General features: G+C 43.8%; 1 protein-coding gene across 1 annotated transcript in view; it reads right to left on the bottom strand.

The window, feature by feature from the left end:
- The window catches only part of LOC124616259, a 932,810-nt gene that overhangs the window by 379,110 nt on the left and 526,561 nt on the right, over positions 1-27,139 (bottom strand). The window contains exon 6 of the mRNA XM_047144563.1: positions 24,153-24,305. Coding sequence (XP_047000519.1) covers positions 24,153-24,305 — 153 coding nt within the window. The remainder of the gene's footprint in view (positions 1-24,152; positions 24,306-27,139) is intronic.

The following is a 27,139-nucleotide window of genomic DNA, read 5'->3' as shown; positions in this document are numbered from 1 at the left end:
CCTCAGGTCCATCTTTAGTCCTGCACATCTTGCATTAAGTTTTCTATGCTGGTTGAAGTAATGATCATTAGTGTAACTGTTATTAGTATACGTTTGGTATAATTTTTGCTTTCTATGATTACTAGTTTGTGCATTATTGGTAACTGCTGCTACCCAGAGCTCAGAGTGCCATGTGTCCGCTTGTATCCTGTGTGCTATGCAAACGGAAATATTAATGAAATTAACTTCGGTAACTAACATCCAATTTTATTAATTGCCTAGGGCTGGCGATCGTTTATTGTTTCATTCCTATATGAATTTTACTACTTTCATTCACCCCAAAGTTAAAGCCCGTTTAGTTTTATACTAATTGCAATATCTTGAATATTACGGTCCGATACCTTTATCCATCAGATACACACGTGGTCAAAATTCCTAAATCCTCTCAGAGGGTAACATTAGTTTTGTCACAGCAGATTAGTGTTACAACTTAGATTCGTAAGATTATCTGTCGGAAAATCTGACACCGCCTAATGCTGTCCAAAGAAATAAATTTCACCATTAGCGGTCATTAACTGCGCTTTAGACATTGAAATAATAAATCCAGAGACATAATCTGGAGAAACTGCGTTATTTAATAAAGCTGGAAATCTGTATTCAACCGGAGCTAGCGGGAGCGCTTACATGGAGATACCTATAGTCTCTGAAGCCCGTCGACCGTATTCTGACGTCGATAACATTCCGTGTCGCACACACTACCGGTGGGCAGTACTACCTGCAGACTTTGCTTCAGGTGGGTATCACCTGTTGGCAGTTAACATCGAGTCCGAAGAGGCTCCTGAGAGACTGGGTACTTCGCAACTTGTCGGATTGTAAATCTGGATGACCAAACAAAGATTTCAAGTCAGCTCATTCATCTTACGACTCCAGTGTCCTGAACACTACACCAACATTAGTCAACTCTTGGAGGAATTGTCAAGGCGTGTTTGGTGCATAACAGGATGCCTTCTCCCGGGGGCCTCTGTGAGAACTTATGGCAATACTAGGACTTCAAGAAGCGGACCGAGTGGATGACATAATCATCATCCTGTTAGACTTGCGTTCTGCGCTGGAAGTACTGAGGAACTGTGTAGTCAACAACAACGGAAATTGCTTAGTGTGTCAATTCGTAGAACAGGGGCGTAGTTGTATCGAAACGTGAACCTGCGTATCCCCTACCAGCACAATTGACGATTCCGCGGGAAAACCTTCGGAACATTCCATCATTACCGTGGCATGATTCTGGCACGCATAACAGGAACTTCCATGCGACAGTGTACCACCTCCGCGTTAATCGCGGAAAATTTAGGCAGCATCTGCACCGATATAACAGTGGACTTAATCACCCTTGAGCGAGTACACCCCGGAGGAGCCTACTAACACTTTCGTCCTCTGAGATCAAAAGAAACAACTCGTTTACTTCAGCGTCTAGTGAAGTGTAAGCAACTAGCTCCAACTAAGGTTGAAGACTAGTGACTATGACGAGCTAATACAAAATATACCATGAACTTTTTAGCTATTGAGAAAATAATGATGTATCCTATAATGCGTAAAGTGTAGCACCCCACCTTAGGATTCCTTAGTGTAAGTTTTCTGTTTGGGCAGATACGGGATTTGAACGTCCCCTGGTAAATATATTCCGTCTTTCATCGTCTAGTATTTTTCTGTCATAAGTACACGGTTCTGGCAACACTAATACTTCTTGCTTTTTCATGGCAAGATGGTTATTGACGAAGGTACAGTGAGACGGTTAGTAAGTGTGTGGATAAACGAAAGCTATAACTAAGGTTATGAACTTTCCGTCCATTGTCACATTTCACGGAAATGAGCACCCCAGACAGTTCACATCATACCGATTGCTAGAGCTGCACATGACTGATACACCACTATATCATAACCTGTACCTCACACTGAAAGTCCAAGTTTTTCGGAATTCAGAAGAGGATGCTAATCTTAATGGAGTCAGATAGTATTCCTGACAAAGGATTGTCGATGCGACGTCTCTTATCAGCTGCTTGTTCTCGATTCTACAACTACACCAAGAGTCCTAACACTAAAAGCTCAAACGACACCATCTTTGATACTATCCTCTGTCGACGAGAAAGGACAAATTTTACTTTCTCTTCTATGTTCTAGATAATGAGGATAGATGTATATCAGAACCACCAAGCGCAGCTTATTAATTAATCTTTATAACTACTTATTTTCAACATCTAATGATCATCAGATATATGTCGAGAATATGCTGAAAAAAACCTGTCATAATACAATGCAACATACTCAACTAAACTTATATTATTCTGAAATATCAGGTACGCCAAGATCGCTTGTAAATCTTTTTATTGATTAAGGGTTTCAACAGATCTGCGTTGTCATCATCGGATCTTGTAAAACACTAACAGAAGTTCGTAATCGTTACAAACTTGCAAGTCATATAGTGATGTTGCGTCGTTTTACGAGGTAGAAAGGCACATCAGCATGTGAAATGTAAAATACCATCAATATAAAGCAAACGTCATGTTCTGCTGATGTCCTAGGGCATTCGCTCAACTAACAACACAATGGCGTCTGGCATAGTATAAAGTAATGTCGACAGTGTTCATGCAAATGAAATTAATACTGTAGTTTACTGCTGTTCATTTGTGCATTGTCGCCTGCATTTGATAGAAAAAAGGAAACACTGTGCAAATGAATTTTAACACCTATTTCGTTTACATGTATGCACGTTGGCAGTTTCAACACTTTATAACTTAATTTCAGTGGCGGACGATTGTTCTCATTTGACTTGTCGCCATGATAATAAAGTTGCTATACAGGATGCTGTACACAATTTTAACTGAGAATGCAGCGTTGAATTGTTATAATTTACAAGTCTCTATTCACCTCACGTCGATGAATTGATAGTTAGATAGTAGCTGTTGGAATCAGTATCTACAATAATGCTCATAAATTAAGGACAATTGCAGAATGTGTTGCCACAAAACGTGACACTACACAAAACTGGTGCTAATATCATAGGCAGATAGGGAACACACACGACACAGATCTGTAAGTCCACGGTACTGGTGATAAGTTGAGAAAGCCGTCCAGAAACACATGCTGCGCATGTACCCCGACATCAATATGGGATATGATCACCATGCACACGTACACAGGCCGCACAAAGGGTTGGCATACCCTGGATCAGGTGGTCGAGCAGCTGCTGGGGTATAGCCTCCCATTGTAGCACCAGTGCCTGTCGGAGCTCCTGAACTGTCGTAGAGGTTTGAAGACAGGGAGCAATACATCGACTGAGAGCATCCCAGACATGCTCGATGGGGTTCAGGTGTGGAGAACAGGCAGGCCACTCCATTCGCCCGATATCTTCTGTTTCAGGGTAGTCCTCCACGATGGCATCTCAATAGGGCCGTGCGTTATAATCCATCAAGAGGAAGGTGGGACCGACTGCACCCCTGAAAAGGCGGGCATACTGGTAGAAAATGACGTCCCAATACACCTGACATGTTACAGTTCCTCTGTCAAAGACAAAAAGGGGTGTACGTGCACCAATTATAATCCCACCCCACACCATCAAATCACGAGATCCATACAAGTCCCTTTCAAGGACATTAGAGGTTGGTATCTGGTTCCTGGTTTACGCCAGTTGAAAACCCGGCGAGAATCACTGTTCAGACTATACCTGGCCTCGTCTGTGAACATAACCAGGAACCACTGTTCCAATGACCATGTACTGTGTTCTTGACACCAGGCTTTACGGGCTCTCCTGTGACCAGGGGTCAGTGGAATGCACCTTGCAGGTTTCCGGCCGAATAAACCATGTCTGTTCAGTCATCTGTAGACTGTGTGGAGACAACTGTTCCAGAGGCTGCGGTAAGGTCCCGAGCAAGGCTACCTGCAGTACTCCGTGGCCGTCTGCGAGCACTGATGGTGAGATATCGATCTCCTTGTGGTGTTGTACACTGTGGACGTCCCATACTGTAGCGCCTGGACACGCTTGCTGTCTGCTGGAATCGTTGCCATAATCATGAGATCACACTTTGTGTCACACGGAGGGCCCGTGCTACGACCTGCTGTGTTTGACCAGCCTCCAGTTGCCCTAGTATTCTACCCCTCATAATGCCATCAATATGTGTTCTTTGAGCAACTTGCAACACACAGTCACCATTAGCATGTCTGAAAACGTCTGCACGCTTACTCGCTGCGCCGTACTCTGACATGCACCAACACACCTCTGCATATGTGGACTGCTGCCAGCGCCACCGTGCGACGACCGCAAGTCAAATGCACCGCACGGCTATACCCCGAGGTGAATTAAACCCGCAAACCGCCCAACAGAGCGTTGGTTCACCATGTATCAGCATTATTCTTAATTTGTGAGCATGAGCGTAAATATGTACTCCGCAAACCACCGTATGGTGCATGGTGAAGGCTACCTTGCATCACTACTTCAGTCATTTGAAAGATACCTTGTTACTCTACTGCCGGCCGATGTGGCCGTGCGGTTCTAGGCGCTACAGTCCGGAACTGAGCGACCGCTATGGTCGCAGGTTCGAATCCTGCCTCGGGCATGGATGTGTGTGATGTCCTTAGGTTAGTTAGGTTTAATTAGTTCTAAGTTCTAGGCGACTGATGACCTCAGAAGTTATGTCGCATAGTACGCAAAGCCATTTGAATCATTTGTTACTCTACTTCAGTCATTTACTTTCCTGTTCCTCTGGAATATAAATTGAGGGAAGAGAACACACATTAGGGCAACTAGAAATTTTGTCCGCGCCATCCTGTATCCTTCTGCAATCACTCAATGAAGATATCTTCCCGTACACCACAATATTTTCGGCGAACAGCCGCAGATTGCTGCTCACCCTATCTGCCAGTTTATTTATGTGCATAAAGAATAGCAACGGTCCCATCACACTTCCCTGGGACACTCCTGACGATACCATTGTACGTAAAACTGAGTGTACAGAAATGGTTAAGTGAGAAATATTTATTCATCAGCGTCTCTCGGTGGTTCTGAAATGTGACTTCTTTCACATATTTCTGAGATGGGAGGCACCACGAGCACGAACTACTTTACAATGTCTAGGTAATGTTGGACAAGCTATTGAATGATCACAAGTGGTTAGCGAATAGGTATCATGACGCTATTACAGAAGTGAAAAAAAAGGATGAAGTACTAAATACGAGCCGTTATCCTGTAAGTTGGTAAGCGTGCTACGAACAGCGTGGAGAATGGCCTGTAGGTGCCAGCATAGTGCAGATGCACACATACCGTCACAGTATCAGTATAAAGATGGCCGCCCCACTTGTCACTTGCACCAGGGAAGAACAGCGTTCTGTTATTCGGTTTTTCGATAGTGAAGGTGTGAAACCTGTTGTCTTTCATCGACGAATGAAGGTTCAGTACTGAGATGCATGTTTGTCGCAGCAGCAAGTCTACGAATGGAGAAGGAAGTTCGCAAATGGTGTGACTTCAGTGGAAGATGCTCCTCTTCCAGCTCAGGCACAGCGAGTTGTGACGCCACAGAACATTGCAGCAGTTGAAGCCATAGTGAAGGAAAACCGCCGAGTGACACTGAATGACATTGCAGCACGTTTACAGATTAGTCATGGGTCAGCACACCACATTGTGCATGATTTGCTCCAGTTTCACAAAGTGTCTGCAAGATGGATGCCATGGCAGTTGACTCCTGAAATCAGAGAACGACGTGTTGATGCTTGTGAAGAACTTCTTCGACGCTTTGAACGACACGGTCGTGGCTTCCTTGCAAGAATCGTTACTGGGGACGAAACCTGGGTTCACTACCACCAACCGGAAACGAAGAGAGCGGGCAAGGAATGCCGCCATTCCTCATCACCGAAACCAAAGAAGTTTCGAACAGAACCATCAGCAGGGAAGGTTATGCTGACTCTCTTTTGGGACGAAAAAGGCGTCATTTTGGAACATTACGTGCCTAGAGGGACCACTGTCACCAGTTCATCAAACACAGATCTCCCAAGAAATCATCTGCGGCCTGCAATCAAATCAAAGCGACGTGGGTTGCTGTCAGCAGGAGTCCTTTTGCAACACGACAAAGCAAAGCCCCACACTGCCCGTACAACAGTTGCAACAATCACAGACCTGCATTTTGAGTGTCTTCCTCATCCACCATACTCACCAGACCTTGCCCCAAGTGATTTCCGTATGTTTGGACCACTCAAGAAGAAGTTCTGTTCTGATGAAGAGGTATGTCACGCGGTGCACGAGTGTTTGCGCAGACTACCAACAGAATTTTTTTCCAAAGGAATTTATGCACTTTGTAAGCGCTGGAGGACTTGCATTGAGCGTGGGGGAGATTATGTTGAAAACTGATACAGCTTTGTACCACTTCTGCACAGTAAATAATATTTCATTTGAGTCACCCTCGTATTTGTGTAGTACATCCTCTGCAACATCTAGCGATAGAGGCTTGCTGAATGGATGGTGTACGATAGACAAAAAGTAAAAATTATCGGTGAAGATTCTGGAACACCAGGTAAAAAGTGTTCCCGGAGCAGACGGTCGCAGCCGCGAGACTCGCGTCCGACCGGGCCCCTCCACCACCCCCCTTCCTGCTGACGTCATCAGTGGCAGGTGGTGGACGACGTCGCGGGGAATGCGGCCGCCGGCTGGCAGATTACATTCCGCCCGCGCCGGCCGCAATGACACGCACCTTCGCTCCGCCCCGGCCGCCGGCACGTGTGAGGAGGTCAGCCTGCGGGTTCGTTTTCCCCGTGGCGACAGCTGCCTCTGAGCAGCTGAAATTGCACAGTCCTGCCCCACTTGGCCACGCCTCGTTTCTAGTGGTCTGACACGACGCAGGTGTAGTCTCTGCTACGAGATGGCTGGTGTTCCTCCTGTTCAAGGTTACGGTCACGCTACTACTTAGAAGATGAATTGAAGAACGACAGACATACACTACTGGCCATTAAAATTGCTACCCCAAGAAGAAATGCAGATGATAAACGGGTATTCATTGGACAAATATATTATACTATAACTGACAAATGATTACATTTTCACGCAATTTGGGTGTATAGATCCTGAGAAATCAGTACCCAGAACAACCACCTCTGGCCGTAATAGCGGCCTTGATACGTCTGGGCATTGAGTCAAACGGAGCTTGGATTGCGTGTACAGGTACAGCTGTCCATGCAGCGTCAACACGATAACACGGTTCATCAAGAGAAGTGACTGGCGTATTGTGACGAACCAGTTGCTCGGCGACCATTGACCAGACGTTTTCAATTGGTGAGAAATCTCGAGAATGTGGTGGCCAGGGCAGCAGTCGAACATTTTCTGTATCCAGAAAGGCCCGTACAGGACCTGCAACGTGCGGTCGTGCATTATCCTGCTGAAATGTAGGGTTTCGCAGGGATCGAATGAAGGGTAGAGCCACGGGTCGTAACACATCTTAAATATAACGTCCACTGTTCAAAGTGCCGACAATGCGAGCAAGGGGTGACCGAGACGTGTAACCAATGGCACCCCATACCATCACGCCGGGTGATACGCCAGTATGGCGATGACGAATACACGCTTCCAATGTGCGTTCACTGCGATGTCGCCAAACACTGATGCGACCATCATGATGCTGTAAACAGAACCTGGATTCATCCGAAAAAATGACGTTTTACCATTTGTGCGCCCAGGTTCGTCGTTGAGTACACCATCGCAGGCGCTCCTGTCTGTGATGCAGCGTCAAGGGAAACCGCAGCCATGGTCTCCGAGCTGATAGTCCATGCTGCTGTAAACGTCGTCCAACTGTTCGTGCAGATGGTTGTTGTCTTGAAAACGTCCCCATCTGTTAACTCAGAGATCGAGACGTGGCTGTACGATCCGTTACAGCCATGCGGATAAGATACCTGTCATCTCGACTGCTAGTAATACGAGGCCGTTGCGATCCAGCACGGCGTTCCGTATTACCCTCCTGATCCCACCGATTCCATATTCTGCTAACAGTCAGTAGATCTCGACCAACGCGAGCAGCAATGTCGCGATACGATAAACGGCAATCGCGATAGGCCACAATCCGACCTTTATCAAAGTCGCAAACGTGATGGTACTCATTTCTCCTTCTTACACGAGGCATCACAACAACGTTTCACCAGGCAACGCTGGTCAACAGCTGTTTGTGTATGAGAAATCGGTTTTAAAACTTTCCTCATGTCAGCACGTTGTAGGTGTCTCCACCGGCGCCAACCTTGTGTGAATGCTCTGAAAAGCTAATCATTTGCATATCCCAGCATCTTCTTCCTGTCGGTTAAATTTCGCGTCTATAGCACGTCATCGTCGTGGTGTAGCGATTTTAATGGTCAGTTGTGTACATGTATAGCAGCTTTATATCTAGACACAGTGTTTAACAAAATTGACTAGGAAACATTGTGAAATTCTGTGATACTTATTGTTGGTGCTCCTGTTGTGGTCTTCAGTTGAAAGATTGTATTGATGGAGGTCAACGCGCTATTCTATCCTCTGCAAGGACTTTCATGTTTACGTAAATACTGCACCTTACATCTATTTGAACCAGCTTCACTACCTAAGTTAAACCACACGAAGCGAAATGTTAGCCACAAATTGTACAAAATCCCTGTGATACAGCTGTAAGAGGAAAAAAAAATGGTTCAAATGGCTCTGAGGACTATGGGACTTAACTGCTGTGGTCATCAGTCCCCTAGAACTTAGAACTAGTTAAACCTAACTAACCTAAGGACATCACAAACATCCATGCCCGAGGCAGGATTCGAACCTGCGACCGTAGCGGTCTTGCGGTTCAAGACTGCAGCGCCTTTAACCGCACGGCCACTTCGGCCGGCAGCTGTAAGAGGAGTCAGACCTGAAAAGGAGGCAACTGCTGCGAATAGAGTCAGGCACAGTTGTTAGCCTACTCGGACACTCCATGATGTTCAGCCGATTCAAGAAGAAAAAAAACTAAGTTTACAGAATGTAATAATATTTCAGGAGAAGAAATAGAAATTCTGAAGCCTGCTGATGGCATCGCAATTCTGTGAGACTACGAAGGACTTTATAGTATAGTGATTGAGATAGCTGTGACGGCACGGCGGTACGTTTCGGACATCCAGTATTGCCATGTGTTACCTCTCTCGCGACACTACGGAGGTGCTGCTTTCCAGCAGGACAAGCCTCGTCCGCACATGACACGTATCTCCATAACTGTCTGCTTGATTTGAGGTATTCTGACACCATGAAGACCATCATAGCTGTCCCTGATGGAATATGTAAGGGACCAGGTCCTATCGCCTCGATAATCCTCCTCCTCAAGGTAAGTGGTTGTTTCGCCAGTGCGCAGGAGTCTCGAAATACAATCTGTTTGCTGCTCTCATGCTGGTGTTGATCCACCGCTGACTTGTTATGTTGCCTTAGACGATTCAAGAAGAAAAAAAAACTAAGTTTACAGAATGTAATAATATTTCAGGAGAAGAAATAGAAATTCTGAAGCCTGCTGATGGCATCGCAATTCTGTGAGACTACGAAGGACTTTATAGTATAGTTGAATGGAAATGATAGCGTTTTGAAAATATATAATAAAGTGAACATCAACTAAATCGTACTCATACAACGAACTGGTACTCACATGCAGTTGGGTTAAATCAGGTGAAGTTCAGGGGATTAAGTTAGAAAATAAGTAATAGACGAGTTTTGTTATTTTGGTTGCAGATCAGTGGTGGGGAGAGATGGAAATGTCTATAAAATAGAGAATAGCAATAGCTTTTCGGAAAAAGAGAAATTTCTTAACACAGAATTTAAATTTAAGTGTTAGGATGTTTTTTTCTGAAACAAGTTGTCTTTGATGTAACGTTATATTGACCAGAAACAAATACGTACACAATAAACCGCACAGGCAGGACGAGAATATAAGCTTCTGAAAAGTGGTGGTGTAGAAGAAGGAATCAAATCAATAAGCAGAGGTTTATGATATGACACAACTTGAATAAAATAAGGGATTCGTTGATGAAGGATCCTATGACATCGAGGAATAATTAATTCGGCAAAGGAGGAAAAGTTGACTGTATGTGTGTGTGTGTGTGTGTGTGTGTGTGTGCGTGGGGGGAGGGGGAGGTGGGGGAGGAGGTGAGAGCGGGAGGGGCAGGAAGGAGGAGCTGGGTGGTAAAGTGAAATGCACGATCAAAGTTTGACCGCAGTGAAACGGTTGAGGAGAACACGGGCTGCAAGAGAGAGAGAGAGAGAAAGAGAGACAAGGAAACACGTACAGGTTTGGCTAGTGTGGTTCAAATGGTTCAAATGGCTCTGAGCACTATGGGACTCAACATCTGTGGTCAGTGAGCGCCTAGAACCGCGAGACCACCGAGGTCGGCTCGCACGGTATAGATCGAGTCTACAGGCGACTTCTCCCTCATACTTGATCAGTGTGTCGGAAGTAATTGTTGCAAAAACTGCTTCAATCCTGTTTAGTAAGACAGATAAGCCGGTAGCGGTGAGACACACAATGCTTTGAGACACACAATGCCCTCCAAGGTAAAAGTCGCACGGCGTCAGAACGGGCAGAACGCAGAGACGCGGCGAAACAAACTCTGTCATCCGGACGCTTTCGATCAATCCAGTGCTCGGGTACAACAGTTTAACCAATGGCGCAGTGAGTTACGCCAGTGAGGCTGCGTACCATCTTCTTGCCAAACAAAGTTCTGTGGTTCAGCTCGGTCCAGTTCAGCAAGAAGACATAGTTCTACGCATCAAGATACGAAACACCAGTTTCAGTTGCTTCACCGAAAAACAAAGGCTCATAGACTTTCTGCCTTGATGTGGCGCAAAAATCATTTCATGTAGGGGAGCCCCTTGCAACTGTACCATCTCGTGGGTATTTGCTGAACCCCGCCGCCCGACGAATGTGTGTTCACATTTCCACTTAGGTGAAATGTCGATTCATTACCGAAGACGACACGATCCAGAAAATCTTTATCGTCATTCAGCAATATTTCATTTGCGAAGTTTGCAGGTCTGTAGGTATTCGAGTTTGTAACAACTCTAACAGATAAGGACATGTATCTCTTTAAAAGGCTTCATTCAGACGCCACGACTAGCATTCCGAACTGATTTCTTAGGGCTACGAGTTCTTCAATAACCTTTGGTCGCCCCATATTCTTCCCTTTGCAAGGAAAGCCGATCTCCACAAACTGATGATACAGATGTACGAAGTAACTTCATACGCAATGCACGTTGCTCTATAACAACAGATTCAGTCCTTGAGTACTATAAAACACAAAAAGCTTTTGTTCACTAGGCGCCATCTTTCTTACTAGCGCTTTCTAATAGAAGTCACAGGAATTAGTGCATGACCACAGGTATACAGACAAAACTCTTTGCTCTTTCATTTCATGTATTATTTATAATTCTAAGTTGGATATAATAAAGGCTGCAAAGTCATAAAGCCTAATATACATTTTGAAACACTCGGTAGACTTGTTTATTGTCTTCTTTAGTCAGTTTATTCACATAGTACAATCACAACTGGTACGTTTAATTCTATTTGTTAACAACGTAGTAATTTATGAACCGCTAATAAGTTGAGTCGCCTGAACAGACTTCGTAACCCTATACATTGGAGGTTAATGTAGCCTAACTCACAATAACAATTTGTAGCATATACATTATTTGTGAATACAGTAATACAATCCTTAAGAAACACTAGTAGCATTCATACCAAACAAACACTTGTCTGTCAATTGTTTATAAAAGGAAGCGCTGGAAAGCCCCCAGTTTCTAGTTAAAAGAATACATTTTTGCCATTATTTCTACCACTTTCACCTGTTACTGTGCTGGAGAAAGTATTGTGTCATGTTGGTAGCACTATCGTGACCTAAAGAGAAATAAGTACAACATAAATTTTTAAGGCAAACTCCCGGTTCTTACTTACCTCACCTTCTGTAGTTGCCTGCTGGACTTTGACAGCTCATAAACGAGATGACTATTATTTGGAAATGTATAACGTAAACATAGACTATATAATTAAATAAGCACCCATCAAAAATAATTTTAAGGCAAATCAGTTTGTTGGGAATCTTTTGAGTTCATGTTAATAATTGCGCAACTAATAACTGGTCCAAACTGTGTTTGCGAAGCGCAATTTCGGCTGAGATCTTAACTAGTAAAATCCATTTGGTTCGAATGAGTCGATCAGCTACTGCTACAAGTAGGTTAGATATGTTTGAAAAGTTGCCTTTTGGTATGGTCCAGGTTGCATTTAGGTTGCCCGAGAGGTCACCTCAGCAGCAGGCAGACTGGAATTATGGGAAGTTCCCTTACAATCTCTGAAGTTCCACTTGTTAATCTTAGTTGAAGTACCTTAAAAGGAGAAACACACACTTAATTTTTCGTCATATATATACACTACAGGCCATTAAAATTGCTACACCAAGAAGATGACGTGCTACAGACTCGAAATTTAACCGACAGGAAGAAGATGCTATGATATTCAAATGATTAGCTTTTCAGAGCATTAACACAAGGTTGACACCGGTGGCGACACCTAAAACGTGCTCACATGAGGAAAGTTTCCAACCGATTTCTCATACACAAAAACCAGTTGACCGGCGATGCCTGGTGAAACGTTGTTTTGATGCCTCGTGTGAGGAGGAGAAATGCGTACCATCACGTTTCCGACTTTGATGAAGGTCGGATTGTAGCCTATTGCGATTGCGGTTTATCGTATGGCGACATTGCTGCTCGCGTTGGTCGAGATCCAACGACTGTTAGTACAATATGGAATCGGTGTGTTCAGGAGGGTAATACGGAACGCCGTGCTGGATCCCAATGGCCTCGTATCACTAGCAAAAAAAATATGTGTGAAATCTTATGGGACTTAACTGCTGAGGTCATCAGTCCCTAAGCTTACACACTACTTAACCTAAATTACCCTAAGGACAAACACACACACACCCATGCCAGAGGCAGGACTCGAACCTCTACCGCGACCAGCCGCACAGTTCATGACTACAGCGCCCTAGACTGCTCAGCTAAGAATCACTAGCAGTCGAGATGACAGGCATCTTATCCGCATGGCTGTAACGGATCGTGCAGCCACGACTCGATCCCTGAGTCAACAGAAGGGGACGATTGCAAGACAACAACCATCTGCACGAACAGTTCGGCGACGTTTACAGCAGCATGGACTATCAGCTCGGAGACCGTGGCTGCGGTTATCCTTGACGCTGCATCACAGACAGGAGCGCCTGCGATGGTGTGCTCAATGACGAACCTGGGTGCACGAATGGCAAAACGTCATTTCTTCGGATGAATCCAGGTTCTGTTTATAGCATCACGATGGTTGCATCCGTGTTTGGCGACATTACGGTGAACGCACATTGGAAGCGTGTATTCGTCATCGCCATACTGGCGTATCAGCCGGCGTGATGGTATGGGATGCCATTGGTTACACGTCTCGGTCACCTCTTGTTCGCATTGACGACACTTTAAACAGTGGACATTACATTTCAGGTGTGTTACGACCCGTGGCTCTACCCTTCATTCTATCCCTGGGAAACCCTACATTTCAGCAGGATAATCATGTTGGAGGTGCTGTACGGGCCTTTCTGGATGCAGAAATTGTTCGACTGCTGCCCTGGCCAGCACATTCTACAGATCTCTCACCAACTGAAAACGTCTGGTCAATGGTGGCCGAGCAACTGGCTCGTCACAATACGCCAGTCACTACTCTTGATGAACTGTGGTATCGTGTTGAAGCTGCATGGGATCTGTACGTGTACACGCCATCCAATCTCTGTTTGACTCAATGCCCAGGCGTATCAAGGCCGTTATTAGGGCCAGAGGTGGTTGTGCTGGGTACTGATTTCTCAGGATCTATGCACCCAAATTGTTTGAAAATGCAATCACATGTCTGTTCTAGTATAACATATATGTCCAATTAATACCAGTTTATCATCTGCATTTCTTCTTGGTGTAGCAATTTTAATGGCCAGTAGTGTATATATATTTCTAAATTCAATCACCAATGGACTTTTACTGAACTGCATTAAATGTTTGTATCAGTGGAGTTGTGAATAATTAAAGCACCTTGTCATTTAACAGATTTCACGAGTTTGAGTCATGAACCACAAACCGCTCAAAATATGCGGTAAGGTGTAATTCTTACCTTGGAACGTTACTAGTATTTACTTGGTCGCGGTACTGTTAAAATACTCTTGATACTGATGAAATCTTTGTGGCGATTTTAATATTTGTCGCGTTCTTGATCACTATTATGCGTCAGTTTCTTGAGTCTGTCAGGGTAGACCTACACGTGAGCCCAGTCCGCAACTCGAAATCTCGCTTTATCGTGTACCACATGTCGTGCGTGATGCTTCTAAACTCTTGGACAAAAGCAAAACGTCGGTTTAACCGGAGCGTGTACAAGCAAGGACGTGTCAGCTAACATAGTTATAAACGGTAGGCGAGCACGAACTAACAGCATTTTATTTCTCGCTTTCGAATGTGCTTGCTGGTGTTCCACTCGTCGATTATTTAGTGAATTATCAAAGGAAGTTCGCGAACTCTCCGCTTCGGTACGCGCCTCGATGTGTACAGTACCGAGGGCATTCGCTATCGCTGTCTGTTGGTTTACGCGTGTGAACTAGCTTTGTTACTGAACTTTAACTGTATGTGACACGTTTGTCAGAAGAGGATGTAACGTTGCTGATCCAACTGTATATACGTCAGAACCGCTTGTGCGATCCAAAACATCTATAACGACAAACGTAAATTCCCGAAGTATTCGACATTCCCGCCAGTGAATTGAGGGAGGACATAAATTCTATGCTCGATTCCTTTGTGGAGAACAGAATAAAATAGAAACTAGCTTCGGAATCGCTAAGAGCGAGAGAGAGTTCAATTTTACTACTGACGGCAGATAACACTGTAGAAACTTATCGCATTAAAATCTCGTATTTCGTTAATGTGTACGAACCTGCCAGTAGTAGTGTAATCTTTCGTTTGCCACACATAGTAATATTGTGAAGAAAAAGTATTAAGTTATTTAAATTAGATGTAAATGCTCACTTGAACGCTTTTACATCCACTTTGTCAAAATACAGTTTATTTCCTTTTAAATATCATTGCCCACAAGAGGGGAACGGACGCTGCACCATAAATACTACAATGTTCAGTATTTTATCCATCCTCAGCAATTGTAGTCGTATATAACGAAATGATCAGCAGCCAGCTGCCATAACATAAATGTAATTTATTTACCGGTTTCGGGCACTTAGTGCCCTTCTTCGGAGGGTTACACGTACCGCATTATTTGTGTCAACAATTAAATGTATACAGAAAAATTCCATGGTCCTAAAAATATACAGTAGCAAGTAATAGAATAGTGAATCCATTAATGGCTTGAGTACCGTATTACTTATTGCTCCTGTATATTTTTAGGATGGTGAAATTTTGCTGTATGCATTTTATTGTTGACACTCGCAAATAATTCGATACCTTCCTGATGAAACTAGGAAAGAAATTAAATTTATTTTGTGCAACTGGATGCTTATTATTTTGTTATATTCTACAATGTTGTTCCTGTGGTTAATAATACGGTAACATTTTGCACTATTTCATGTGAAATGTCTTTTTTGCACAAAACACGGAAGAATTCCACATTTTCTACAATTTATACCCGAATACCCCTGAAGGCCGACACCAAATCTCCCTTTACGGTCCATAATCTAGCCAGTGCGCAAAAATATATTGTACATGATTCACTGACACTGGAGCTGCAATTTTCTTCTTCTTTTGTACTTATTGTTCCTAGTTAAAGCCAGACTTCCTCTTCCCAGAATAGATCAGACCGTTTGCAATGTTCCAGGTAAGCATTCGCTAACATACTAGTACAATAACTCACCTTCAAGACTTCCTCATATACTGTTTATAAACAGTTTCGAAATGGCTCAAATGGCTCTAAGTACTACGGGACTTAACATCTGAGGTCATCAGTCCCCTAGACTTAGAACTACTAAAACTTAACTAACCTAAGGACATCACACACGTCCATGCCCGAGGCAGGATTCGAACCTGCGACCGTAGCAGCAGCGCCGTTCCGTACTGAAGCGCCTAGAACCGCTCGGTCACAGTGGCTGGCTATATGCAGTTTTCAACGCACAATAGAAAACAGCACTACAAAATCGAAAGAAACTGTTAAACCAGTAACTGATGCTCACGTAACCTTACACGTTATCTTCAAAAGACACACGCTTTTCATAAACATTTCACCAGAGATGACAGAATACTGTTGTATATGACGAATTAAATGCTGTGTTCAAACGCTGTTGCCCCTTCAGGGACCAAACTTGAAACACATTGCAGAATACAGTGTGGAATTTTGATGTTGCTTGTGAGCAACATTTCTAAATGAAAGTTTTGGGCAACGCTGTAGACCGTGGAGATACTAAGCGACGTCAAATAAGTTTTTAAATATCATTCATTAGTGAGTTTGTTTGATGGTGAGATAGTGGCTCCATAGTAATTAATTTTTCTGCTTTTTGTAAACTATGTGCTGTTACGACACCACGCATATCAATGAGAGATTACTGAAGAGTTTCGGTCAACCCGTTGCTTTTCCCCATTGTCAGAATTTCCTAAGATTTTCCAAAACATATTTCGCGATGGTCAGAACCTTCATACCTACGAATGAGCTGATACTATATTTATTTATAGTGAATACTCGAAGTTGACTAAATGGTTGGGACATTTTCGTAAAATGAAAATAAGTAAATAACTAGAAAACCCTTTTCAATCTCAAATCGTTGTTTTTGTTTAAGATACGCTATGCATTTAAAGCCTTGGAGGGACATTTTCAAGCGTGTAGCTACAATACTTAGTTAATTTCTTACGTATCAGTTCATACTGGCTGTATTAAGCAAGTCCAGATCAATGAGAATATCATACAAGTATGAGAACAGAAAGTAATATCATGAAAGAGTACTATCTACTTCCATCAGGAGATGTACAGACTTGAGACTCAATTAGATCTTTAAGATTGTGAAACTTTTACAGGATCCAGTGAGCAGTTTGAGAGAAATAGTTACTTTAGCCATAAATATCCGATTAATTTGCTTTGTCCAGTTACGTATATCTTCTCCTGTTATACAAAACAGGGCAAGGAATGAAACATCTGAAGCGTAAAGATAAATGTATTTTACATACATGTCTCTGAAGTTATCTATACAATACAGAAAATAATTAAAGTACTTTTCTTGCTTTAGACATTTTCGGTGTGTCTGGGCTGATCAGCGACTGTCCAGATTACACCTCTGGACTCACTTCTAGCCACATGTATTCTAAACTTCGATGGAACTTCTTCACACGTTCCAGAATTTCAGGTATGTGTCTCCGTTTATCGTCTATAGCGTCATTCCCAAAAGACAGGCGGGCGTTATTATTATTATTATTATTATTATTATTATTATTATGTAAGTAGCAGTGGTAATAGTATTATTTTAACTCAGACAGAATTCCTTATACCTACCAACAAATTTCTCTAAACGTAAATCATTTACCTAACGCCTTTACAGTCTGTAGGATCAGCACTGTCCCCAATCGGCACTGAGACAGTCAACTTGGCTCTATCATCGTTGTCATTCGTTTCATTTTATTCTACATGACACCCCTCCACACTCGAATCCCATCCAAAGGGTGCTAGGCGTGGGCGCAACACAGAGCCGCGTGGTTTGAGGTGCCTTGTCACGGATTGCGCGGACTCTCCCACCGGAGGTTCGAGTCCTCCCTCGAGCATTTACGTGTGTGTTGTTCTTAGCATAATTTAGTTTAGGTAGTGTGTAAGTCTAGGGACTGATGAGCTCAAAAGTTTGGCCCCTTAGGAATTCACACACATTTGAACATTTTCACAGAATACTGGAAAGTGGTATTCATGGCTTATCTGTTTATGATTAGAATAACACTAAGGAATCTTTTCGCAGATTAGAACTATTGGAAATAATGTCACTGAGGCTACTGTCCTCTCAAATCCAGCAGCAGGAGAGGCTCTCACATCCAACATACGAATGATCCGAATCGATATATCCATTCGTTTTAAGCTACTAATCAAGATTTCGTTGGCAGTAATAAGGCTCAGTCGAAGAGGTGGAATTTTACATACCCATTCCATAAAGCGGTCACAAATTAGTGTAAAGTGATATTCATCTCATCGAGATTAATTAACAGGGGCAGTAAAACAAGAAGAATTATCGGTATTCCAACAGTAGACTGTGCCCAACTGGCCACGTCTCTTGTACCTCCAAGACCCCGCTTCCTGCTACCGCCATACGGCAGCGCTACTCAGTCGCTACTGGAATACTAGTTGTTCTTGGTTTTTAACTGTTCCTACTAATACAATCGTTAAACTGAATATCCTGGTAGACCAATTTGTGCGGCTCTATGGAATGGACTTATAAAATTTTTCTTTATAAGTAATTTTATTGTAACAGGTAATAAAACGAAGTTTTCTGTTGACACAGGATCACGCAGGAAACATATGATGAGAAATATTTGTTTGGATCGATTCCAGCTAATCATTGCAAAACGTAACTGCAAATATTTGCTGAAACACCAGAGAAATAATCCTGACGACTCCTAGGAGCGGCAGCCGAAACAAGTCTTAATATCACCTCGAAAAAGTTGCATAATTAATTTTTTATTTGTGTGCAAGTACATGTTTACTGTCTCGTTTATATTCCCGACGCTTCAGTAGCCTAGCAAGCCGCTGGAGGAGAAGAAAATGGCCCAGCCTAAGGGTAGTGTAGCGGCGTCACTTCATAAAGGCCGGCCGCGGTGGTCTAGCGGTTCTAGGCGCGCAGTCCGGAACCACGTGACTGCTACGGTCGCAGGTTCGAATCCTGTCTCGGGCATGGATGTGTGTGATGTCCTTAGGTTAGTTAGGTTTAATTAGTTCTAAGTTCTAGGGGACTGATGACCACAGATGTTAAGTCCCATAGTGCTCAGAGCCATTTGAACTTCATAAAGTAGTTTTAGTGTGAATTTTTAGCAGTGGATTGCAGCCATACCGTAGGTCAGGTGCGGGCTTTTTGATAGTAACTCCATGCACTGTGGTTCGCCTGCTTACTTGGATGGTAATGTGCTTGCCTTCCATGTAACGGACCTGGGTTAGATTCTTGGCCTAGTTGGAGATTTTCTCCGCTCGTGGACTGGCTATTATGTTGTCCTGATCATCATTTCATCCTCATCACCGGCACTCGAGTCGCCCGATGTGGCGTCGACTGAAATAAGACTTGCACTCGGCGACCGAACTTTCCCGGATGGGGCATCCCGGCCAGCAATGCCACACGATGATTTCATTTCATGCACTGTGAAGTAGCACAGCATATCAGGCTGTCATGGACACGGGCCCACATGGGCATGGACCGACACGAGCGCAAGAGTTGACGGACCGGCGTGCTCATTGGGATAGCAAGTAACGCTTGCTGGATGCCGCCATCGAAACAGTGCACTGTCGCTAACTCAGTGTATGTCAGTACGTGAGTTAAAGAGGCACATTCCTACAAAGAGGTTGGCGCAGTGGTAACACTGGTTCCCGTCAGATCACCGAAGTTAAGCGCTGTCGGGCTGGGATAGCACTTGGATGTGTGACCATCCGGTCTGCCGGGCGCTGTTGGCAAGCGGGCTGCACTCAGCCCTTGTGAGGAAAACAGAGGCGCTACTTGATTGAGAAGTAGCGGCTCCTGTCTCAGAAACTGACATACGGCCGGGAGAGCGGTGTGCTGACCGCATGCCCCTCCATATCCGCATCCAGTGACGCCTATGGTCTGAGGATGACACGGCAGCCGATTGGTACCGTTGGGTCTACATATCCTGTTCGGGAGGAGTTTAGTTTTAGATTAGTTTAATTCCCTCCTGTATGTGGCGGGGTCATGTTTCGACCCTCTGAGTACGAAGGGATTCGGAACCAGCCAGCAGAAGACGAGATCAGGCCTTCCAGCAGCACGGTCGACTCCTGCCCAGAGGCAGTGGTGTCGCGTCCCGTCTGCTGCAGAGTGCATCCACCCAACAGTAGCAGCCTTCCACCATTGCGTGGAGCGGTTCGACGTCGGGCGAGTACTACTTGAGCACTGTGCGTGGCCGCCATCGAAGAGTTCGCTGCTGCGGCAGTGAGCTTCGCTGTGGGTTGTCGCCACTGGGTCACGGGCAACGGGGCTGGTCTTCAGTAAAGTAGAGCGACAAAGCTGCAGAAGGAGGGAAATTCGATGTGAACGTGACAACGGACACTTGTGCAGCCTGAGGCAAAGGAAAATAAAATGCTTACAGATCTCCGCAGCGTCTCTCTGCTCCCGTGAGCTGCCCTGTGCCCCATCCCACAACCTTCACTCCAGCATCGCCATGCCTCTGGCGACTTCAGTAGCGTACCGTGCGATAATTCGTTTTGTGCATTCGAAGAGAAACAATGCACCAACAATGGTTCAAATGGCTCTGAGCACTATGGGACTTAACTACTGAGGTCATCAGTCCCCTAGAATTTACAACTACTGAAACCTAACTAACCTGAAGACATCACACACATCCATGCCCGAGGCAAGATTCGAACCGGCGGCCGTAGCGATCGCGCGGTTCCAGACTGTAGCGCCTAGAACCGCTAGGCCACTTCTGCCGGCGCACCAACAATCCTATTCAGAAATCTCGCCGACGGAGGCAGTAACGAGAGAGTGGAAAGGTTAGTCGGGCCAGTCCAGATGACGTGGTTGGCTGATTGGTGTATCACTATGATTCAGAGCCAAATGGGAAAACCAACGAGTAGACAGACATCGATGCACCAGCGCCGAAAAGCGGTAAGACCTAAGTATCGTAGGGCATCTTGGGCTGTTTTTGGGGCGAAGATGGTGTGGTACTAATAGACTTTGCTAGTAAACAGTAAACCACTACAGGCGCATACTGTTGCAAATTCCTGATGAAGTTACGGGAAGGTTTCACAAGCTGCGACATTGTCGCGAAAAGACAGTGACCCGTATACGTAATAAATTTCCTTTAATTTACTTCTAAGATTACAAACTTTTTATTAACAGATTACCGGTTTCAGTCTTTAATAACCATCATCGGATCTGCAGCAGAAATGGGAAAAACATAAATGCACTCGCCGACTGTCTACAGCTTAAAAACGATGATGAAAAGTAGTACTGACAAAATTTATATTTGTTTACTTTAAATATGGAGAGGCATACCTGTTTCATAAAAACAGAGTCCTGATGTGCTGCAGCCACAGTGGAATCGTCAAATGCTACATGTGGAATCAGCAGCAGCATCGTCAAACACACATAAATAACATCATATCCACGAGTCATGTTGTCAGTAGCACTACTGTTTAAAACTGATGATGGTCATTAAAGACCGAAACTGGTAATCTGTTAACAAAAATTTGTGGCCATAGACGTAAATTAATGGAAACTTATTACGGGAAGGTGTCAAAATGAAAAGGCGCGACAAGCTGTTTAGGAAATTGTTTTGCTTCATGATAATGTGCCAGCTGTTCCTGTACAGAGCGGAGTGCTTCTTTCGACTATCAAATTATTTTACCTTAAGCCCCATCCTCTTCCCCCGCTGTTTCTCCTGCCTTGCCACACAGTGAACTCTACCATTTTCCTCAAATGAAGAAACTATTGCTCGGCAGACATTTCCACAAATAAATCAAGGCGAAAATGTTCCTGTACAGGCAAAATGCAGACTTCTATAATGGTCTCCGCCATGTCATCCGCCACTGGAAAAAGTGGACAAGGCTGAGTAGGACTCGCACCCTGAGGGCTCCGTACAAACTTCGTTATGTGAACAGACACTCCTTCTATACGTTTTAATGATTAAGTTTGAGAGTATCAAAACTTCGGCATGTACATCAACGTAGGTACTCAGTAAGACACCGTACTGCGCGGGTGAGGGAAAAATGATTGTCCATCTGCCTACATACGAGCCCTAACCTCTCTAACCTAACTTCCATGGTCCTTACGCGAAATGTACGTTGGCGGCAGTAGAATCGTTGTGCAGTCCGCCTCAAATGCCAATTCTCTAAATTATCTCAGTATTGTTCCTCGAAAAGAATGTCGCCTTCTCTCCAGCGATTCTTAGTTGAGTTCCCGAAGCACTCGGTAATACTTGCGTATTGGTCGAACCTATCCGTAAAAAGTCTAGCAACCTACCTCTGAATTGCTTCGATGTCTTCTTTAGTTCGGATTAGCGCGAATCCCAAACAGTCGAACAGCTTTCGACAATGGGTCGCCCCTGTGTACTACATGCGGACACCTTTACAGGTGAAGTACACTTCCCTAAAATTCTCCCAATAAACTGAAGTCGACCATTCGCCTTCCCTACTGCAATTCTTACGTGCTCATTCCATTTCATATTGCTTCGCAACGTTACGCCTACACAATTAATCGACATGACTGTGTCAAGCAGCACAGTACTAATGCTGTACACATGTTTGCTTTACCTACACGTCTGCATAAACTTAAATTTATCGACATTTATGGCTAGCTGGCATTCATCACATCAACAAAAATTTTCGTTTACGCCATCTTGGGTCATCCTGCAGTCATTTAACCTTCCCATACATCAGAGCACCATCAGCAAACACCGGCAGACTGCTGTTTACCCTATCATCAGATCAGTTACGTATGTAAAACATAACAGGGATCCTATCACACTCCACTGGGGCACGCCTGATGATATGCTTGTCTTTAATGAACACCCACCATCGATAACAATATACTGGGTTCTTGTCGCACTCAAGGAAATTTATTATATTCGAACTTAGAATGTGTTGAAGGGTTCTGCAGCAAACCGATGCTAAAGATATTGGTATGTAATTCTACATGTCTGTTCTTTTACCCTTCTTATATACAGTAGTCCCCTGAGCTTTTTTTCCAGTCGCTTGAGACTTTTCCTGGTCGAGCGATTCGCGATGATTGCAAGTAAGGGGCCAATGCTGTACGTTATGCTTTGTAATACGTGACATAAATTGGTGTATATTTGGATTGCATTGATGTGGAAGTTAAAACTTTTTACAGTGCCAACTGACCGTAGACCGTAGTATTTGGTGTAAATATCAACCGGATAATTCAATACCAATTCAATACCTCACTGAGAAAACTAGGTCTTAACAGGCGGACAGAGCTGAAAAAAAAAAAAAAAAAGGTTCAAATGGCTCTTAACACTATGGGACAAACAACTGAGGTCATCAGTCCCCTATACTTAGAACTACTTAAACCCAACTAACCTAAGGACATCACACACACCCATACCCGAGGCAGGATTCGAACCTGCGACCGTAGCAGCAGCGCGGTTCCGGACTGAAACGCCTAGAACCACTCGGTCAAAGCGGCTGGCCACAGAGTTGGACAACAAAACGATTGTATTCGGTTTCGTTTCTACTAGCTGAGGTATGGAACCCTAAAAATTGGGATAACCGTGTCACAATAAAGGCTGAATACAGAGGGAAGGATAGAATCATTAAATTACAGAGCCGCTGCTTTTGATGCAATAGTTAAAGTTTTATTCTTCCCCTTTCTCGTTACGGTAATCCATGGGTGTAATTTGAGCTGGAGTATTGTATAGTTCCACAAGTGCCAGTTTTCGCTTTTAACTTAATATTTATCAAGCGGGAGCAGTGGGACGTGCACGTTACGAAAAGTGATGAAAAACTAATGTTGACCTACTGTGACTGAGCTGCCAGCTTCCGAAATGTCCATTGTATAACAAACAAAAAACATAAATTACGACTGGAGCAGACATATCACACCCCAGTGTAGCATCTGTAATTTAGCCTGCAGTTTTTTAAATGCTCCTTTTATCCCAAACACAAAATAGAAATTATGACTATAACTGTGCGTCTCTGCTGTTTGCTGTATGCTGTTTGCTGCATGTTGTATGCTGTCTTCTGTTTCATGTACACCATTTGCTGTGTGCTGTATACTGTATGCTGTTTGCTGTCTGCTGTCTGCTGTATGCTGCCTACTGTCTGCTGTTTGTTGTATGCTGTTTGTTGTCTGCTGTATGCTGTTTGCTGTCTGCTCGGACAGTGCTGTATGCTTGTGGTGTTTACTGTTTGTTGTTTGCTGTCTGCTGTGTACGGTGTGCTGTTTGCTGTATGCTAGTGACGCACCGTCCGTGCCGTTCCTGCCTGGCGTGCCCGGCGTCCCCGGCACACCGTCCGTGCCCGGCCTGCCAGGCACCCCGTCCAGCCCGTTGCGGCCGGGCAGCCCGTCCAGGCCCGGCTCTCCGGGCACTCCGTCTCGGCCGTCCAGTCCGGGAGGACCTGCAACACACAAACAGGCCGACATATACACGTGTAACAGCAACGTACACGTGTGACACTTCTGCAAGCAGAACACATTATATCAGTATCATTGTGGTTGCAACATAACACCAGTTATTCAGAAACCACAACTTGGTGTATGATACTTGAAACAGCTATAAGCTGCGGGAAAGACGAGTAATATGAGGGATCGGTAAAGTTTTAACTATCACCCAAATAAGACAAGTTACGTTATTGTTATGATCGTTTGTGATATTTGTTTATGTTGTACTGTAGGGAAGAAAGAATGCATGCCTTAAGTCCTTCTTAATCGAAGAACTTATGTCTTTACCTCAGATTATAATTGTTCCCTGTTCATTCTCTTAAACACTGTGCTGTGTCCTTACTATAAAATAGCAACCTGCAATGCCTTCTACTACAGGTGCCTTTTTGACTTCATTCGGTGCTCTGTCAAATTCTTCTGGATCACATCTCCCATCTCATCGTCATCCAGTCTCCACGTTTATTTCCTTTGTATACCCCTTCCATATCCTGCCAGTTTTGAGCCTTTCCTTCTCTGTTTAGCAGTGGCCTGCTGTCTGAACTCTTGACGTTCATACCTCAGGTTCTTATTTCTACAATGATTAATTCAAGTTTTCTCTGAGCTGTGTCTATCTTCCCCACGACCAAGTACTTTTCTACAACTTTGCATTTCTCTTCAGTCTTACGTTTTAGGCATGAATTCACTTTTGCCACATCATTTTCTATATTGGTATATTTTATCCTTTCATTTACTTTATGTGATTAAAAGTATCCAGATTCCCCCCCCCCCCCCCAATTATGTAACGCACATTGGCCACCATATGTCACGGATGGCGGACCCGCCGGTACGAAAGTAGGTGGGAAGCATTGTGTTGTCAGTAGAGAAGCAGCAACAGTAGGTTCGGCTAACTAGAAGAGCTCAGTGAGGTCGAACATGAAACATTCACTGGACGTCTTGAGGAAAGGAGTATTCCTATGTGGGCTGTTTTTATTTTGAGATAGTCACTTTATTTCGTGATTCAGTTATCAGCTAATTTCGCCATATTGGGCATTTTCTAGGTGCCTCTGCCTCTTGGATCACATCAGAAATCTGTAATCATACAGCAGCTTATATTCCATACTTCTGTCTGAAGGAAGCAACATCTGATAGTGTCCTTAACTCTCAGTCGGTGACAATGTTTTACAAAACAAACTGTGTCATGGGATATTTACATACTCCGTATTCCTACTGCATTTTCTAAATAGGCAATTGGACAGAAATATAAAGTAATGACTACAGGTTATTCCGAATGCTGTTTACTATTTTTTGACATCAAAACATCTTTACCAAATCAAAACAAAACAATAGCTTGTTTGAAAACTAATGTCTCGTTATGGCAACAGCTTCAAATTGCATTGCATCTGTTAACTACTTAAAAAACTTTAAAGTACATTGAAGATAATTAGGAGAAGTGCAGTTATGAGCATTAGTGTCCAAAATATAAAACTAAAGGAAGATTAATCATGTAAGCTTCAACTGAAGGCAATTTCGCAAACGCTGAATTTAAGCAATTTTTCATTCATTCACACATTCGAAGCGGATTGAGCGCCTGCAGGATGCAGAAATATGTCGTTTGCTGTTTATACAGGCCACTTCAGTCTTCTTATACAATGTTTGAGGAGACAGGAAATACCCCTTTAGTTTCGCTGGGCCAATCTTCTGCACTATGGAATGGAACTGAACCTCTGAGTTCTCTAGGTAGCTTGCAGTGAGTAACCTTTCATTTAGATACATGTCGCACAGTTGTCTTGAAAGACCTTGTAGGAAATCAAATCTTGAGAGCTATTTACTGTCGCTGAAGGCTGACAGAAGTACGTGCTAATTTACGAAATTGGCCAACGACGGGTGTACCTACTTATTGGAAATGTTCATTTAGTTTGGATCTAACATACTGGTTTGTTAGATTATAAGAAAGCATTATTTCAGGCTTAGGGGAGAGTGGGGCAAGTAGATACGTGGGCAAGTTGATACAGATGGGACTGTCAGCTAACACGCATGCGCAGGGCGGACATGAGTGAGCAGAGGCTGTTGTTTACCGCGACGCAGTGCCACACGGCGTCCAGCTGTCAACAGAGTACTCTAAGCGTTTTTATTGTTGAAATTCTGTTTTCATGAGGAGAAAGTAATTGTTGGCTAGTGTGTTTGAGTTGGCGTACCAGCAAGAGGATATTCTTCAGGAAGTTCACTGTTGGCACAGTTAAACGCCTGTTTCTTGGTAAGAATTTCATGATAGTTTCATCTTTCTAGACTTTATATTTTAGAGACTTAAGTTTGACTTAAGAGACACTTACTCAATGGGGCAAGTTGATACACGTAGCTGGGGCAAATTGATACAGTGTATCAACGTACCCCAATATTGTAAAAATTAGAGTTTTGTCTTTTCTTACAGAAACATGGTTCGGAATTATACCAGGAAGACAGATCGAGGGAAAGTCCCGAATGAGACCTTTGAAAAAGCCTATGAAGCCGTCAAGACCAAAACCATGTCTTTACGGGAAGCAGCTGTAGCCTTCGAGATCGACAAAATGACATTGCTTACATTTATAAGAAAAAAAGATGAATCGCAAGGTGAAACGGTTACAATGGGGTATGGCAAACCAAGAAAAATTTTTCCAGACCAATTAGAATCCAGCTCGAAGAGTTTATAATACACTCTTCTAAAATCTACTACGGACTTACACCACAAAACATCAAAGTTTTAGCTTACGAACATGCTATTGCTAATAGGAATATCATTACATTGCCTTATTCACGGATTAACCATAAAATGGCT

This window comes from Schistocerca americana, chromosome 5, assembly GCF_021461395.2.
Source record: "Schistocerca americana isolate TAMUIC-IGC-003095 chromosome 5, iqSchAmer2.1, whole genome shotgun sequence".
NCBI lineage: Eukaryota > Metazoa > Arthropoda > Insecta > Orthoptera > Acrididae > Schistocerca > Schistocerca americana.
Note: the sequence above shows the minus strand (reverse complement) of the source record. Positions and strands in the feature narration are given on the sequence as shown.